Raw genomic sequence first — 15,394 nt, 5'->3', positions numbered from 1 at the left:
TACTCCAAACTCACTGTCAGATCACATGTCTGTGGCCACAGCATGAACCACAAAAATCATACATCCACTGTTTCGTTTGGAATATTTTTTTTCTTGTTTTCCTCCTCTAAAAACTACGTGCGTGTTATGATCTGGTGCGTGTTATAGAGCGAAAAATACGGTAATTGCTCATGGTAGGTACCCCATTTATCCCCCATGTTAATTTTACATTTGCCTTCAAAATCTGAAGTGTCAGGGCTCCCTCTCCCCAGAGAAACTTGTGAACTTGGGAATTGGATGAATGCCCTCTTCTTTTTTAATAAAAAGGTGGGCTTGTTTTTCCAACTGCTGATCCTCAGATAGCCAAAATGGCAACATCTATACCCCAGAGGAAGATGCTGGCAGGCTTGGAGGAGTTTCAAGGTTGGCAGAAGCACAGATCTGCTCAATGAGGACTGATCATACTCAGGGAGCATGGGATATTGGGTGTCTGTTGGTGGTGGAGGAAGCAGGGAGGGTGGAATGGGGTGTCTTGGAAGAGGTCATGGCTGGCTGGCTGGTGCTCTGAACAGGAGCACTTGATGTTGCAACATTTTGTTGCAGGTCCCAATTCTCTAAAGGAATTTCCAGCATGCTTGTAATAATACAGCAATTCTGAGGAGTTCCCTAAAGGAAGCAATGATGAATAAAACAGCCCCCCCCTTCAAACCATCATCTCCTTACCTCCCTGGATGCTTTTATTGAGTTGCATGAGCAAGATTAGAATCCTGGGTAAAATGTGCTCTGAAAGTGGCATTGTTTAATTTCTCTGCTCAAGCAGAGGTTGTAAAATATTCAACGTCATGATTGGGTTTTGTGGGTTTTGGATGTGAGTGTGTGTGTTTTTAACAACAGCTTGCATTGGGAACAAGAGTTGGCAAGAGCGAGAGCCCAATAGAAGGGCGGACGAATATTTGGAAGGATGAGAGTAAGACTGGATTGTTTTGCGCATTTGGAATAGTAAAATTAAGGCGATGCGCCTGACAGTTATTGCTCGTTAGTTTTCTCATTTATTTTTTGAAAAAGCAAAAACTAATTCCCCTGCTTTCAAGACATTTTCTATCACAAAATAGGGACGAAAACCTATTGTTACCTGCTCCTTTGTTCTGTAGACCTTCTCAATCAGGGATGGTGGGGGTTGGAATCCATTTGGAGGATACCATGTTGGCTAGCCCTGTCTTGGTGTATATACGGAACAGAATATCCACAGAACAGTTAACCTAAGTACCCCACGTTGAAAGAAAAGGCTGTAGCGTGGAAGGCAGTGCTGGTTACCACTGGACCAGAGCCCACCAAACATCTGTAGGCCACGTTCATGAACCTAAACACCTTCTCTGAGTGCCAGTCTTTACGTCGCAAGGCAAGTTGTTAAGTCTTCAAAATCTACTAGGGGCCAAGCTGATCTTCCCTTTATGGGACTAATCTCAAAAAGGCAGCCCACTTCCAGCAAGGCTTAGTTCTCTGGGTGATGAGGGAAGCCAGAGTGTGCCCATTCTCCTCTCCTCACCTCCGTAGCAGCACAGAAGCTTGAATAAATGTTTTCTAAATACTTCTGTAGTCCGGAAGAGCTGCTACATTCCTTTCTCTCTGCACCCTGTCCCCCTTTGCAAAATGGGTGGAGAGCTAAGAATTCCCCCGTTCCCACAAAGTTTCAAAGATGGAAAGCCGATGTATTGTTCTTTCAGTGCTGCTACAATAGAGACCTGTGCACCACGGGGTTATAAGAACCCTTTGATGGTGAGGAAAGAGTTCATGCTGCTTTCCTGAATTTTGCTTGGAGTTTTCCACCTTCTCCACCAGTTAGACAATGCTGGCACAGAGCATGGAAACCAAAAGTTAATGACAATAGACCCAGCTGCTCAGCTTTCTTTGATCTTCGGTCCTGCTCCCAGATCTGGCTCCAGCAAAGTAACTTACAACCCCGTACGCACCTACTCAAAAGTGAGTGCCGCTGAGTTACTCCTAAGTGTGCATGTCAGAGTGTAGCCTTAACCAGTATTTTAAATTCCTGTTCCCCTTCCTTGTGAGGCTCTTTCGTAGTGGCTTTTGAATTATTACAAATAAGATCCTTTCCCTCTACAACTTGATCTCTACAGCTCACGCCAGCCCCAGCCAGAATGGCCAATGCTGAGGGATAATGGGAGTTGTGGTGTCACAACATCTGCAGGATACCACATTGGCTGCTCCTGCTTTATTCATTCATTGAAGAGACAGCTAATACACAATGACAAACAGTGATCCTAGTCAATGTGGCACAGAGCAATAATGCGTCTCTCTCACTCAGAGGCAAAAGTCCTCTTAAAAACCCCAGACTCTACAACTTTTCTAAATGGCCGAAGTGAACTGTCCATAGTAACTGGCGTAGTCTTTTATATCTGACCCGTGTTAGAAAGCCAGATATAAAAACCAGGCTCCAAATGGCTCCTAAAACCAAGGTTTCAGTCGCCAAAACCGAATGTCTAGTTGCCATTTTTGGGCAAGCTGGCTGTAAAGTCTTATTTTTCAAATGATGGACTGACTGTGATTGATTCTCAGTTAAACATCTGGCTAGTTCAGATTACTGGTGATCAGGGATGATGGGAGTTGTAGTGCAACAACATCTGGGGACCCACAGGTTGAGAAACACTGAAAGAACTTGGAGAACTTAAAGAAGAAAATCCGCTTAACCCAGAGACAATCCACAAATATCTTGGCCTATTCCTACCCCTCTCTTTTAATGGTGACACGGACCATTCATAACGTAAGAACATTCTTCACAACTGTGAGCGGGGCAGTGGGGTGGGGCAAGCGAAGACAAGTGACAACCATGATGTTGTTCACTGTTCCTGCTGAGGCTGCACAGAAAAAGCATTTTGGTTCCTGCAGTTCATTCTGATTGTGCAGATAAAATGTAACTGATAGAATTCTACAGGGTGTGGTTATTAGTGTGTGAAAGCGGTCCAGATCCAAGGATCCCCAGGCAGGCAGCTCCGGATGGTGGAGATGTCGGATGCCATCCTGGTGCCCAGGTATCTTCACTTGGTCACAAGCGGCTGATAACCAGGTGCAAAATGCGCCAACGCTTGGCTAATTTCGAACACTGATTATGACACTACAGGGAAAAGTCCTGTTTCGGTGTATAAAGTTAAGAACACAAGAAGAGCCTGGCTTCTGGATCAGGCCCGTGGCCTGTTTCATCCAACACCCTCTACTCATAGCAGCCAGTAAGATGTATACCTGAAGGAGCGTCTCCACCCCCATCTTTCTGCTCAGACACTGAGGTCCAGCACCGAGGGCCTTCTGGCGGTTCCCTCATTGAGAGAAGTGAGGTTACAGGGAACCAGACAGAGGGCCTTCTCGGTAGTGGCGCCTGCCCTGTGGAACGGCCTCCCATCAGATATCAAAGAGATAAACTACCTGACATTTAGAAGATCTCTGAAGGCAGTCCTGTTTAGGGAAGTTTTTAATATTTAATGCTGTATTGTTTTTAACACTTGATTGGGAGCCGCCCAGAGTGGCTGGGGAAACTCAGCCAGATGGGCGGGGTATAAATAATAAATTATTATTATTATTATTATTATTATTATTATTATTATTATTATTATTGGCACCCTTCCCTCTCACGGTTCTAGCAGCTGGTATTCAGAAGCACAATGTCTCCAGCTATGGAGGCGGAGCTTACCTTCCATACATCTGTCTCATTCTTTTTTAAAGGTTGTATTTTTAATATTTCCCCCCCAAAGAGATGCATTGCACGGAAAATTGCATAACCAAGGAACATTACAGCTACTATATAAATAAAAGTGTATTTCCAACAGGGTTGGGGAAGTCTGTTTTTGCTAGTCATGTGAAAGTGTGCAAAGCAATACAAAGTCCTCGAACTGCTTCCATGATGGCTGGAACTCGGTCACTCCTGTAAGATTTTGTCAGACATTACCCAGAGCCTTTCAAGCCTATTTCTGCAAAGTTAAACCACTGAGCCTAGGACTTGCCGATCAGAAGGTCGGTGGTTTGAATCCCCGTGACGGGGTGAGCTCCCGTTGCTCGGTCCCTGCTCCTGCCAACCTAGCAGTTCGAAAGCACGAAGTGCAAGTAGATAAATAGGTACCGCTCCGGCGGGAAGGTAAATGGCGTTTCTGTGCGCTGCTCTGGTTCGCCAGAAGCGGCTTAAGTCATGCTGGCCACATGACCCGGAAGCTGTACGCCAGCTCCCTTGGCCAATAAAGCGAGATGAGCACCGCAACCCCAGAGTCAGTCATGACTGGACCTAATGGTCAGGGGTCCCTTTACCTTTAAGGGACATTGGTTCCCTATGTTTCCTCCCAGTATGTTTCCGAGCACAATTCAAAGTGTTGGTGCTGACCTTTAAAGCCCTAAATGGCCTTGGTTCAGTATACCCGAAGTAGCGTCTCCACCCCCATTGTTCAGCCTGAGGTCCAGCGCTGAGGGCCTTCTGGCGGTTCCCTCACTGTGAGAAGCCAAGTTACAGGGAACCAGGCAGAGGGCCTTCTCGGTAGTGGCACCCGCCCTGTGGAACGCCCTCCCACCAGATGTCAAGGAAAGAAACAACTATCTGACTTTTAGAAGACATCTAAAGGCAGCCTAGTTTAGGGAAGTTTTTAATGTCTGATGTTTTATTGTATATTTAATACTTTGTTGGAAGCTGCCCAGAGCGGCTGGGGAAACCCAGCCAGATGGGCGGGAAATAAATAAATAAAATTATTATTATTACTATCATCATAATCATCTTAGCTACGCAGGTGAATTTATAACGTTATAAATGCATCATAAAAATGTGACACCAGATCCCGCTGTAGAGCGGAAATCCAAAGTCTGTGAAAATTTCAATTGGGAGCTGTATCTTTTTATAGTTTTTCTCCCCATAGTGTTTTTTATATCTGTGTAGATCCAGCCAAGGTCTAAAAGCTTGCTTCCCTCACACCCCCACAATGAAGGCTGGCGGGGTTGAGAAAGCCGAATTCATCACCCAATGCAAAAGATAAAGTATTTATGGAGCATTTCAGAATATAAATATTACTACCGTTTTGTGTTGCTCTTTTGGCCATCATGGTCATATTAACCACAGAAAAAATGAAATGAAATGTGCACTGTTAATATTATCTTTGCATTAAAACAGACCAAAATACTACTACTAAATATTCAACATACAAAAGATGACAAAAGAATAAAACAAAAATACTCATTAGAGTACAAATGGTCAAGAGAGCTGATACATTTAAAGGCATCCAGATAAATGTTTAAATCAAATCATCCAATTAAATTATCGTGCTTTGCCATATTAGCCTCCATTAGTTTTTGCCTCCGCTTTTGGGCCGCCGCTGCAAATCTCATAACTCTGTCTTATCTCGAAATTGTCAAAATCAGACAACAGATACGGAATACATATATATTGCAATGAGCCACACTTTTGGGGAACAAAATAATAAATAAAAAAAATGACTAGAACATTTCTGTGGAGGGGAAGACTCCTATTTACATAAGAACCTTTAATCCAGTGGGGGCTCTCTTTGATGGGAGGAGGAGGTGCCAGTTTCTAACTATTCCCATTTTCCCCAGCAGCTCCTGCAGCTCCAGCTGTTCTGGGCAGTCCTCCAGCCCTCCGGAGCAGATTTCCGGGTTGGGGGGTTGGGATGCACAGGGGCTGCAGGTGGGAGAGGGAATCGGGCGAAAATTGCCTTTCCTCCTGATGGGAGCGTCCCATAAGGAGAGTTCCACTCAACATCCATCCAAGCCTCTGCCTTTATGTTAGCTGAGGGCCCAACTACGTGTGATGTTAATGATGCGATTAGTAATCGCGCTGTGTGTCTTTAAAAATTAAATAACTGTCTGGGGGGAGACCCACACCTGGTACCAAGATTGCAGCGTTCAGGAAGGTGAAATAGAATCTTTCCCTCTCCAGCTGCAAACTCTGTAAAATCCACCCCCCTCCACTCCAGTCCTGGTGCAGCAATTACCATTAGGGGAAGGGAAATTAAAAAAAGAAGAAGAATCCCATTGGCGCCCGGTATTTAATTTTAGCAATCGTGTCGTTGACTTAACACGTGCAGTTAGAGCCTTGCTAGGTTGCGATCCAGTCTGCGCAGGGTTAGGCCTGTAGCTAAGGCAGAACGTGGCCATCCATAATGTGACAAGGAGGATTAGAACATTTTGCTTCTGGAAACTGATGGACATATGCTTGTGTCTCTTGGCTAATCTGGAGTGTTGCTTCGCACGTCTTTTAAAGAGGGTGGAATCTTGGGTTCTGCGAGCCGCTGCCAGATTATATCATTTGATTGCAGAAGTCAGGATTGTAGGGGGCATTTTGAGAAGTGTGAAGCTTGTCGCTGTCTCCCAAAGCGATCATGCGTCTTCATAGATGCGGGGCTTTCTTCTCGTACGGTGGTGGGGTTTTGTTTTGTTTTTTGTTTTTTGATAAAGCAAGGAAAAGGCTTAATTGTTTCTCAGAATGTTGATGCTTTTTATGTTTCAGGGCGATTTGAAGAAAGCGTGATTGAAGAGAGGAGACAGTGCGCAGAAGACTTGCTTCAGTTCTCTGCCAACATCCCGGCGCTCTTTAACAGCAAGCAGCTTGAAGATTTCTTTAAGGTTAAATAACTCCTGAGCCGCTCCATGCCTCGTCAGTGATGCCACTAGGCAGAATAAGCAACAGCCTCGCTCTTTAAGGCAGCTACTCTTTTGAGAGTCAGGTCAAGTCGATGTAAACAGGGTCTCCCCTAGGGAAGGAGGGAGGAGGAGGAACCCATTTTAAACGGGTTTATATGTGGGGTGGTATTTGGCCAAGATGGGCTTGGGGTAGACCCATTGAAATGAAAGAAACCTAGTAAGTTAGGTCCATTAATTTCAGTGGGTCTACTCTTGAGTAGAACTTAAGCCACACCCACACCATCATACCACTTCAAGCAGTCATGGTTTCCCCCAAAGGATTCTGGGAACTGTAGCTTGTTAAGGGTTCTGAGCAGGGCTGTTTTTTCTAGAAAAAGAGGTGCTGGAACTGTGAATGCCTCACTTGTTCTCTTATCAAGGCAGTGTTCCCCACCTGAGAGCTGCCTGATCTGAGTTCCAGTGAGTTCTGGCTGAAAAAAAGTTCTGCTTCTGAGAGTTGTTAAAACTGTTAAAACTGAAAAGGTAAAGGAACCCCTGACAGTTAAGTCCAGTCACGAACAACTCTGGGGTTGCGTGCTCATCTCGCTCTATAGGCCGAGGGAGCCGACGTTTGTCCGCAGACGGTTTTTCCGAGTCATGTGGCCAGCATGACTAAGCCGCTTCTGGCGAAACCAGAGCAGCGCACAGAAACACCACTTACCTTCCCGCCGGAGTGGCACCTATTTATCTGCTTGCACTTTGATATGCTTTCGAACTGCTAGTTTGGCAGGAGCTGGGACCGAGCAACGGGAGCTCACCCCATCGCAGGGATTCTGAGAGCTGTTAGGAGACCCTTATTTCCCTCACAGAGATGCAATTTACAGAGTGGTTTAACAGTCAATCCCTCTTCACAAGAACTCATGTGAATTATAAAAACTGGGAGGCAAACAGGGGTCTCCTAACAACTAAGTATCCTAGACAATCTGCAGTTCCCAAAATTATTTTGGGGAAACCGTGATTATTTAAAGTGGTGTTAGTGGCCAAGGGCTTATAATTCAACATATTCAGACTGACACATGCAGAGAAGAGGAAAATAATTAGAGCACCTCATTTGAAATCCTTGGAAAGTTAGATAAGGTATCAACACGAATATTTAATAGTTAAAAATGTGGCCGTTATCTTAACGATTAATATACCAACTGAAATGTAATTAGAAGGTTATAAAAATGAACCTCAAGGACTGCATAAAAAAATTGATCAAGGAGCGCAGGAAACCACTTTGATTAAATTATATAAATTTGGAATCAATTGGAATTATTTTGACTTTAATTGGAACCTGTATAATTGGCAAAACTGTGGTAATATTGGGTCAGTCTTGGAAAATCAATTAAAAAAATTATTTTAAAAAATAAATGAAGTGGTATTAGGAAATACAGCTCTGAACCTTGGTTGGCCCGCATTTGTGAAAGCTCAAACCAGAGTTTCCCAAACCTGGGTCTCCAGCTGTTTCTGGACTACAGTTCCCATCATCCCTGACAGCTAGCTAGGGATGCCATTCATTTCCTATATATATAGGCATGAATGGCATGTGCCTGTCTTTAAACACTCATATACCAGATTCTGGGAACCCTTGCGTAGTTAGCATGGTCAGTAGGACGTTAAGAAGAGCTCTTCCTGGATCAGACCAAAGGCTCATCTAGTCCATCACCCTGCTCTCAAAATGGCCGACCAGATGCCCGTGGGAAACCTGCAAGGAGGAAGTCTGCGTGCAGCAGCACTCTCCCCTCTTGCAATGCCCAACATCTTGGTGTCCAGAGTCATACTGCCTCCGACAGTGGAGGCTGTCATAGCTAGCCATTATGTCTAAGTAGCTACCTATGTATCCCCCATGAATTGCAAGAGGTGCTAGTGTGTTGTATATCACTCGATATATGAATACAGTGGTGCCTCGCAAGACGAAAAGAATCCGTTCTGTGATTCTCTTCGTCTAGCAGTTTTTTCGTCTTGTGAAGCAAGCCCATTGATGGATTAGCGGATTAGCGCTATTAGCGGCTTTTAGCGGCTTATCTGCTGATCGGATCAGCTGATAAGCGGCTTAGCGGCTTAGAAAAAGGGGGGGGGGAGGAAAAAACCAGCAGGAACTCGCAAGACATTTTCGTCTTGCGAAGCAAGCCCATAGGAAATTCGTTTTGCGAAGCACCTCCAAAACGGAAAACTCTTTCGTCTAGCGAGTTTTCCGTCTTGTGAGGCATTCGTCTTGTGGGGCACCACTGTAAATGGGAATATGCCCACAAAGGAGACACTTGTGTGCAGCCAGAATGCACTCATGCTTCAGAGCTGCTCTCTTTTGTGGAATAGGGCTGCAGGCAAGCAGGGTGATTTAAAGTTTAGGGAAGCTTTTAATGTTTGATGCATTACTGTATTTTAATATTGTGTTGGAAGCCGCCCAGAGTAGCTGGGGAAGCCCAGCCAGATGGGCGGGGTATAAATAATAAATTATTATTATTATTATTATTATTATTATTATTATTATTATTAAAGTAAATGATATTTTTCTTCACTGAGAAGGCTGCTTCGAATGTGTTGCTTATAGATGCTAGATACTTAGGGCTAAACTGCACACTCACGAAATATGTAGTTGGCAACTATGAGCTTAAAGAAATACCGTTCAGGTGTGTGTGGGGGGCTTCCATTGTGGGGAGGGGAGGTATAACTTTTCCTTTCCCCAGATGGGTGAAAATACCAGTGAGCCTTTTATTTAAGAAGTTAGGTTTTGAATGGGGAGGGTGTGAAGCCTCTGGCCTGGCCACGTTTTTCTATAGCTCTTTTCTTTTTCTTGGTGAAAGTGGAAGTTGCTTTAATTCATAGTAAGTAACAGTTAAATAAGTCCTAATTTCTCTTTATTTTTCAAGGATGGAGAAGTACATGCTGGGTCTGAATTGATTGGCCCTGCAGATCCTCTGTCGGATTCCTTGACAGACAGCCTGTCGGTCTGCAGTTCTGAAGGTTGGCTCCCACTGTGTTACCTCTCGTAATTTTGTCCCCAGCCCAAGTTTACCAAGTAGGGTGATTTATAGCATAGCCAAGGAATGTAAAAGTGCACCTTTTCCCTCCTCATCTCCTCTAGATGGCAGCATTAGCATTTCAGCTAGAATTTTTTTGGTCCGCGCAAACATGTAAACGTAGTTGGTGTTAGCATTCATGGAGTCCCAAACCTTGCCACTCTTCGCTGATATGGGATAAAACCTGCTAATGCCAGAGCTTGAGATACCTTAACGCAGCTGTCTTTCTGTAAAAGGCACTTGTAACACTTGCAACCCTAAGCATGCTTGTTTAGGGTATAAGCCCTGTTAAAAAACTGTGGGGACTCTGAGCAAAAGTGCCTAGGACCATGCTGCAAGTCTGTAGTTTGGCATATCTGCAGTGTCTTTAATAAGCATGTGATTCATGTATATTGTTTTAGTTAGTGAGGGGTTGGTTTCTCAGACCCTTTTTCTCACACCATTTAAAGTGCTGTGCTACCACTTTAAAAACTCATGGCTTCCCCCACAACTGTTTAAAGCGGTGTATTATTGTGCTTTGAGCTATGAATGTGGCCAAGGTCATTTGATTTCTACACAGATTGGAGAAAGGGTTCAGTATCCCAGTTATAACACATGCAGACGTCATCTCAAGAGTTGTGACTTGTCCCGGGCTACAGAAACTCACCCACTTTCCCTTCTATATATTTCCCCTCTCTTCCCCACCTTTGGTTTCAAGCCCGGAAGGATGCCGGTCTCCTTGATGACGTGACACTCAGCCAGTCAGAGTATGGAGGTAAGCGTGAATAAGGAGTGGTCGATTTGAGTTTCGGTCGCAAACGCAGCAGTGGCGTGCCGATCGTTGCTTCTGCGATTAGCTGAAATCTTGGATTGTGCCATGTGGGGAGGGGCGCGGGTCTTCTTTGCCAGTGCGTTCCCCTCAGAAAATGTACTGGTGAAGCAGCACCCAGCAGGACTGAACTGTCTGCTCACCAGCGGATGAGTGGAGACTTCAGTCCTACTCTATGCAGGGGTCTGTTTCACCAGCAAATTCCACCCCCTTGCATATCAGCTGACATCACCTGATTGACACTTGGACATGGGTCTCACTCGCCAAATTGGACCCTCTGGCAGCCATGATTTGCCCGCGGCTGGAAGATGCCATTTTGGCTACCTCTGGACTAGATGACCCCCCAAATTCTTTCCCAACTCCATTCTCCTTCTGCCCTTCAGGTTTGTCAAGCGACAGCGACCTGATCTCTTTGACCGTTGATGTGGACTCTCTTGCTGAGTTAGATGATGGAATGGCATCTAACCAGAATTCCCCCAGCAGATCCTTCAGCCTCAGCTTTCCCACTGAACCGCCGGTGCAGGCCTCTGGCGTTTCGGACCACGAATGGAGCAAACCCGATGGCGAGAGGGAGAGCCGGGGCCTGTTCACTGGGAGCTTAAAGGCCAAGCTTGGCAGGCGAGATTACCTGGACAAGGCAGGGGAGCTGATAAAGCTGGCCTTGAAGAAGGAGGAAGAGGAAGACTATGAGGCTGCCTTTGGCTTTTATAGGAAAGGAGTGGATCTGCTCCTGGAAGGGGTGCAAGGTATGGTTTTACTTATTGTGTTTTTCTGCCTGCGTTTCTTGTTGACTTGGTTCAGCTTTTGCCAGCCTGCTGCCCTCCAGAGTCTCAACCTCAGGTGAGAGTTGCCTCTTCCCTTCCGCCGGTTGGAGGATCCCATGTGTGGAACTCTGTCCAGGGGATTCTCCTGCCAATGGGAGCAAACTCAGCAACCCAGTCAATATCTGCATTGTGTCTGCATAGATAGTTTGCTAAGTGCTCAAAAGAGTCCACCTAAATTATTAAGCCTGAGGTTTGTCTTGAACTAGGTTTGGCATAAGGTAGGAATGGGGGGACTTGCAACTTCCTAGATGTTGCCGGGCTCCAGCTCCCATGATCCTTGACCACTGGCCATGCTGGTTACGGCTGATGGGATTTGGGAAGTTTGGAGAACTGTGGGTTCCTTATCTGTGGTGTAAATTGAAAACCGCCCTGTGAGGACATCAGACTAGCCCTGCTAGATCAAACCATCTACAGTGGTACCTCGGGTTACATATGCTTCAGGTTACATACGCTTCAGGTTACAGACTCCTCTAAACCAGAAACATTACCTCGGGTTAAGAACTTTGCTTCAGGATGAGAACAGAAATCGTGCAGCGGCGGCACAGCGGCAGCAGGAGGCCCTATTAGCTAAAGTGGTGCTTCAGGTTAAGAACAGTTTCAGGTTAAGAACAGACCTCCAGAACGAATTAAGTACTTAACCCGAGGTACCACTGTAATCCTGTCTCTTCTGTCCATCGGGAGCCCTGAACATGGCCTCTGACTACTCACAAGCATGGCCATTCCTTGGTGTTGTTATCTTCTGACTCCTGCTGTTCCAAAATCGATTCGATTTGATATATTGTGTTTCTAGGCTGTATTCCTTTCAAATGAATCCCAGAAGCGGCTTACAAACAATAAAGAGCAGGAGCATATGATGGAACGTAACAGAACATCACAAATGCAGCACAAATCAAATGGAATAATTAGCAAATCATCAGTGTAAAAACTATGAACAGTCCATAAAACACTGATAACAAAGCAACAACTAAACAACCACAAGCTAAACATTGTGATTAAAGCAAAAAGTCATATTATATGCTTTAACTGCTTTGGAGAGGAGGAAAGGGACTGTGTCACTGTTGGCGCTGGGATGTTGGATGACGGCCAGAAATGAGCCAAGAGCAGTGGGATGGAGAAGGCTTGGGGCCAAAGGACAAAGTAGGAGGTAGGACCGAGGGACAACCCAGGGATCAGGACCGAAGGGCAATGAAAGGATATGGGAATATACGCCAGAGCTCAGGAAGTGTTTGTTCTTCAACTGGATCAAGAAGCTTCTTCCATAGCTTTCTGCCCAGGAGGATCCAGAGACCAGCCTGGGTGGGTGGAGCCACTCCAGGGCCTGAGGGTATTTCACTGAGAAGCTGTCACCTGCATTTCAGAGGCTCAGCGTGGGGCAGCTGTCCACAGATCACAGCTGCTCCCGCCAGTTAATCAGCCCCATAGGAATCTGTATCCTGCCTCACGTTGATTTTCGGAGCGGGCTTCCTCCGAGCTTGATCTAGGGGAGAAGGCTGTGCAGCTCAGTTGAACGTGCTTCTGCAGTAGGCAAGCTGGCCAAAGGTATGCATCCTTGCCTATATTCCAAAAAGAGCATTTCCTTCCCAGGCTATCGGCGAAGAGAGCCACCTTGATGCTGTCAAGTCCACACAGGGGCTACTTAAAACTCAAGTTCTGATTCCCTTGGAACATTAGCTGAAACCGGAAACTTTACAATTCATGGCTTCCTCAACTTCATTCTTCAAAATATTTCTAGGGTCGAATTATCTCAGCAAGCGCAGGCTTAGGCTCCACTCAAGCAGGGCTTCCCTCTCGCATTTTGGTTTCTTATATTATTAAATGGGTGAGGTTTGAGCACTACAGACCCTGGCTTTTCACCCTTTATGTGTAAGCATTCCAGAACTGCACAGCTAGGTCCAAAAGGTAGTGATGGAACCACCAGCTAGTCTAATCGTATCAGTGGCTACAAACCGTGATAACTATATTCTGCTTCTGTGCTGAACACCAGTTGCTGGAGAACATGAGAAGGGAGAGTGCTGTTGTTCTCATGTCCTGCATAGTGGGCTTTCCACAGGCCTCTGGCTGGCCACTGTAAGAACAGGATGCTGGACTAGACGGGCTGTTGGTCAGATTCTGCAGAGCTCTTCTTATGTGTTAATGTCTGCCGAAAGTGATGTGGGTGCATGAGAAGCAGTGCAGTCTTGCAGAATTTACGTATCTGCATTAATAGTTAGGAAGCTACCTATAGATTTATCAAATGAGTTTATCCTTCCTAGTGGGCTTGTGTCAGGAGAAAACTTACCTTCTGCACCTCTGTATTCTTGCTCGCTCCCTTCTCTCTGTCTCTCTCCCCCGCCCCTTCAAAGATGTATAAGAGGCTACTCCTCCCGCCCCCCCCCATGCTGCTACTTCACAGTTTGGACCTCAGGAATAGAAGGATTTACACAACTGTTGGTATGTTTTTGCTTGTGAACAAGAGTTGCCATTCTCCATTGATGGAAATAGTGGCAATACAGATTATTGCCACATGGTGGCGCCAAGTAAGTAGGATTTGAAGCTTCCAAACTTCAGTTGCAACACAGAGAACAAAAAAACCCAAAAGCACCGCTTCTTGATTTTTATCTTTGCTCTTAATGATTTCTGCTATCAGTTGATCTTGAGCACTTTACTTCGCGGTGTGCCTTGCAGAAATCTCTCCTTTCCATTGACTCCTATCAGTGCCATATCCCTGTAATAGTGCAATAGCCTCTTAACTGCTGTCTCGTTTAGTTCACAGCATTAAGTTTTATAATTTATATAGTCCAAAAGGCCACTTCTCATGTCCTCTTGCAAGAATCTCATGGTGACATTACATATGCTGTACGTGCAGTGAATTTAAGGGGTACAGCATTGCCCGTTCAGGTGATCGTTACTTGACTTAATAAACTGAGATATGAACAAGCCTTTTGCCGTATGTGTGGGAGCGGATTTGGGCAACCCACTATCAAACTGGGAAGCCTCTAATTAGCCACAAGCTTCCAGTTTTCCCTCCCCCTGAACTGGAAAACTATCATTTTCAGTTTGGGAACAAACCAGGAAATTCAAAGCTGCTTTTGATTATGTATGGACTTTATAATTGATTTTATACTTGGAAGCCATTTGGGCAGGCAAATGGTATGTTAATTAATAACCAGTGATAAATAATGAAGTTCACACCATGGTTTAATATCCTGACTTCTCTGAAGCTGGTAACCGCAGTCCCCTAGTTTGGATGTAACAGGAAACTATGGTTGGTTGAATACTTCCTAGTTTGTTTGCCTGTGCCACAAAGGGGCTGCATGCCCTGACAAAAAAGCATGTCATAGCTCTGCTTCTAATAATAATAATAATAATAATAATAATAATAATAATAATAATTTGAGAGATGTTTGATCTCCTAAGCACAGCCAGTGCATTAGAAGGGGGTATATTTTCATGAGCATTTACTTTGAAACTCCTGAGAAAACCTCTCTCTACCTCAGTGGAGTTTGCATCAAATACCAAACGACTGCAATAAAACTTCAAATTGGTTTGCATATGAGCCCTTAGTAGTTCGTGGTACAAAACGGTTGCCATCTTGCCAACATGCGACATTAGTGTGAAAATCAGATGAACCCAGCTTTTTCTCAGTAGCTCAACCAGCATTTATCCTTACTGTATCTGTAAGTTGCTAAAAGGACTCTTCCCCACCTGCTTTGTTTGGTACAGTGGGGATCTGCTTCCCTTCCATTAATTAACATGTGCACATACAATCACCTAGTTTATTATCCAAATGATAGAATAGAATACAAAAAGAAAAAGGGAAGCAGACTTTTCAGTGCTCCAGACTTTTTTTAAAAAATGATGCTGGTGCTGATGATTCCTTTGGCTGCTGGATTTGAAAACTGTTTGGAAGCATAGAATCCTGGGACCCTGAGGGTCATCTATTCCAACCCCCTGCAATGCAGGGATCTCAACCAAAACACCCCCAAGACATTCAGAGGCATTCATATGTATGGAAACATAGGAAGCTGCCTTATACCATCTCCTCTAAACGGCTTAGAGGTTTTATTTACAATTAAGCAGTATACAAATTCAATTAAATACATGAATAGATAAAATCTGTT

The 15,394-nt window shown here is 44.9% G+C and overlaps 1 protein-coding gene across 3 annotated transcripts in view; it reads left to right on the top strand.

Annotated features, from left to right (window-relative positions):
• RPS6KC1 (ribosomal protein S6 kinase C1) overlaps window positions 1-15,394 on the top strand; it is a 95,152-nt gene that overhangs the window by 22,616 nt on the left and 57,142 nt on the right. For all 3 annotated transcript variants that reach the window (XM_083494185.1, XM_083494187.1, XM_083494186.1), the window contains 4 exons: window positions 6,488-6,603; window positions 9,513-9,606; window positions 10,360-10,416; window positions 10,854-11,216. In XM_083494185.1, the coding sequence (XP_083350311.1) occupies window positions 6,488-6,603; window positions 9,513-9,606; window positions 10,360-10,416; window positions 10,854-11,216 (630 nt within the window). The remainder of the gene's footprint in view (window positions 1-6,487; window positions 6,604-9,512; window positions 9,607-10,359; window positions 10,417-10,853; window positions 11,217-15,394) is intronic.

Source organism: Podarcis liolepis (genome assembly GCF_965112155.1).
Source record: "Podarcis liolepis genome assembly, chromosome: 3".
In the NCBI taxonomy this organism is placed as follows: Eukaryota; Metazoa; Chordata; class Lepidosauria; order Squamata; family Lacertidae; genus Podarcis; species Podarcis liolepis.
The sequence above is the reverse complement of the archived record's forward strand: the minus strand, read 5'-3'. Positions and strand labels throughout refer to the sequence as shown.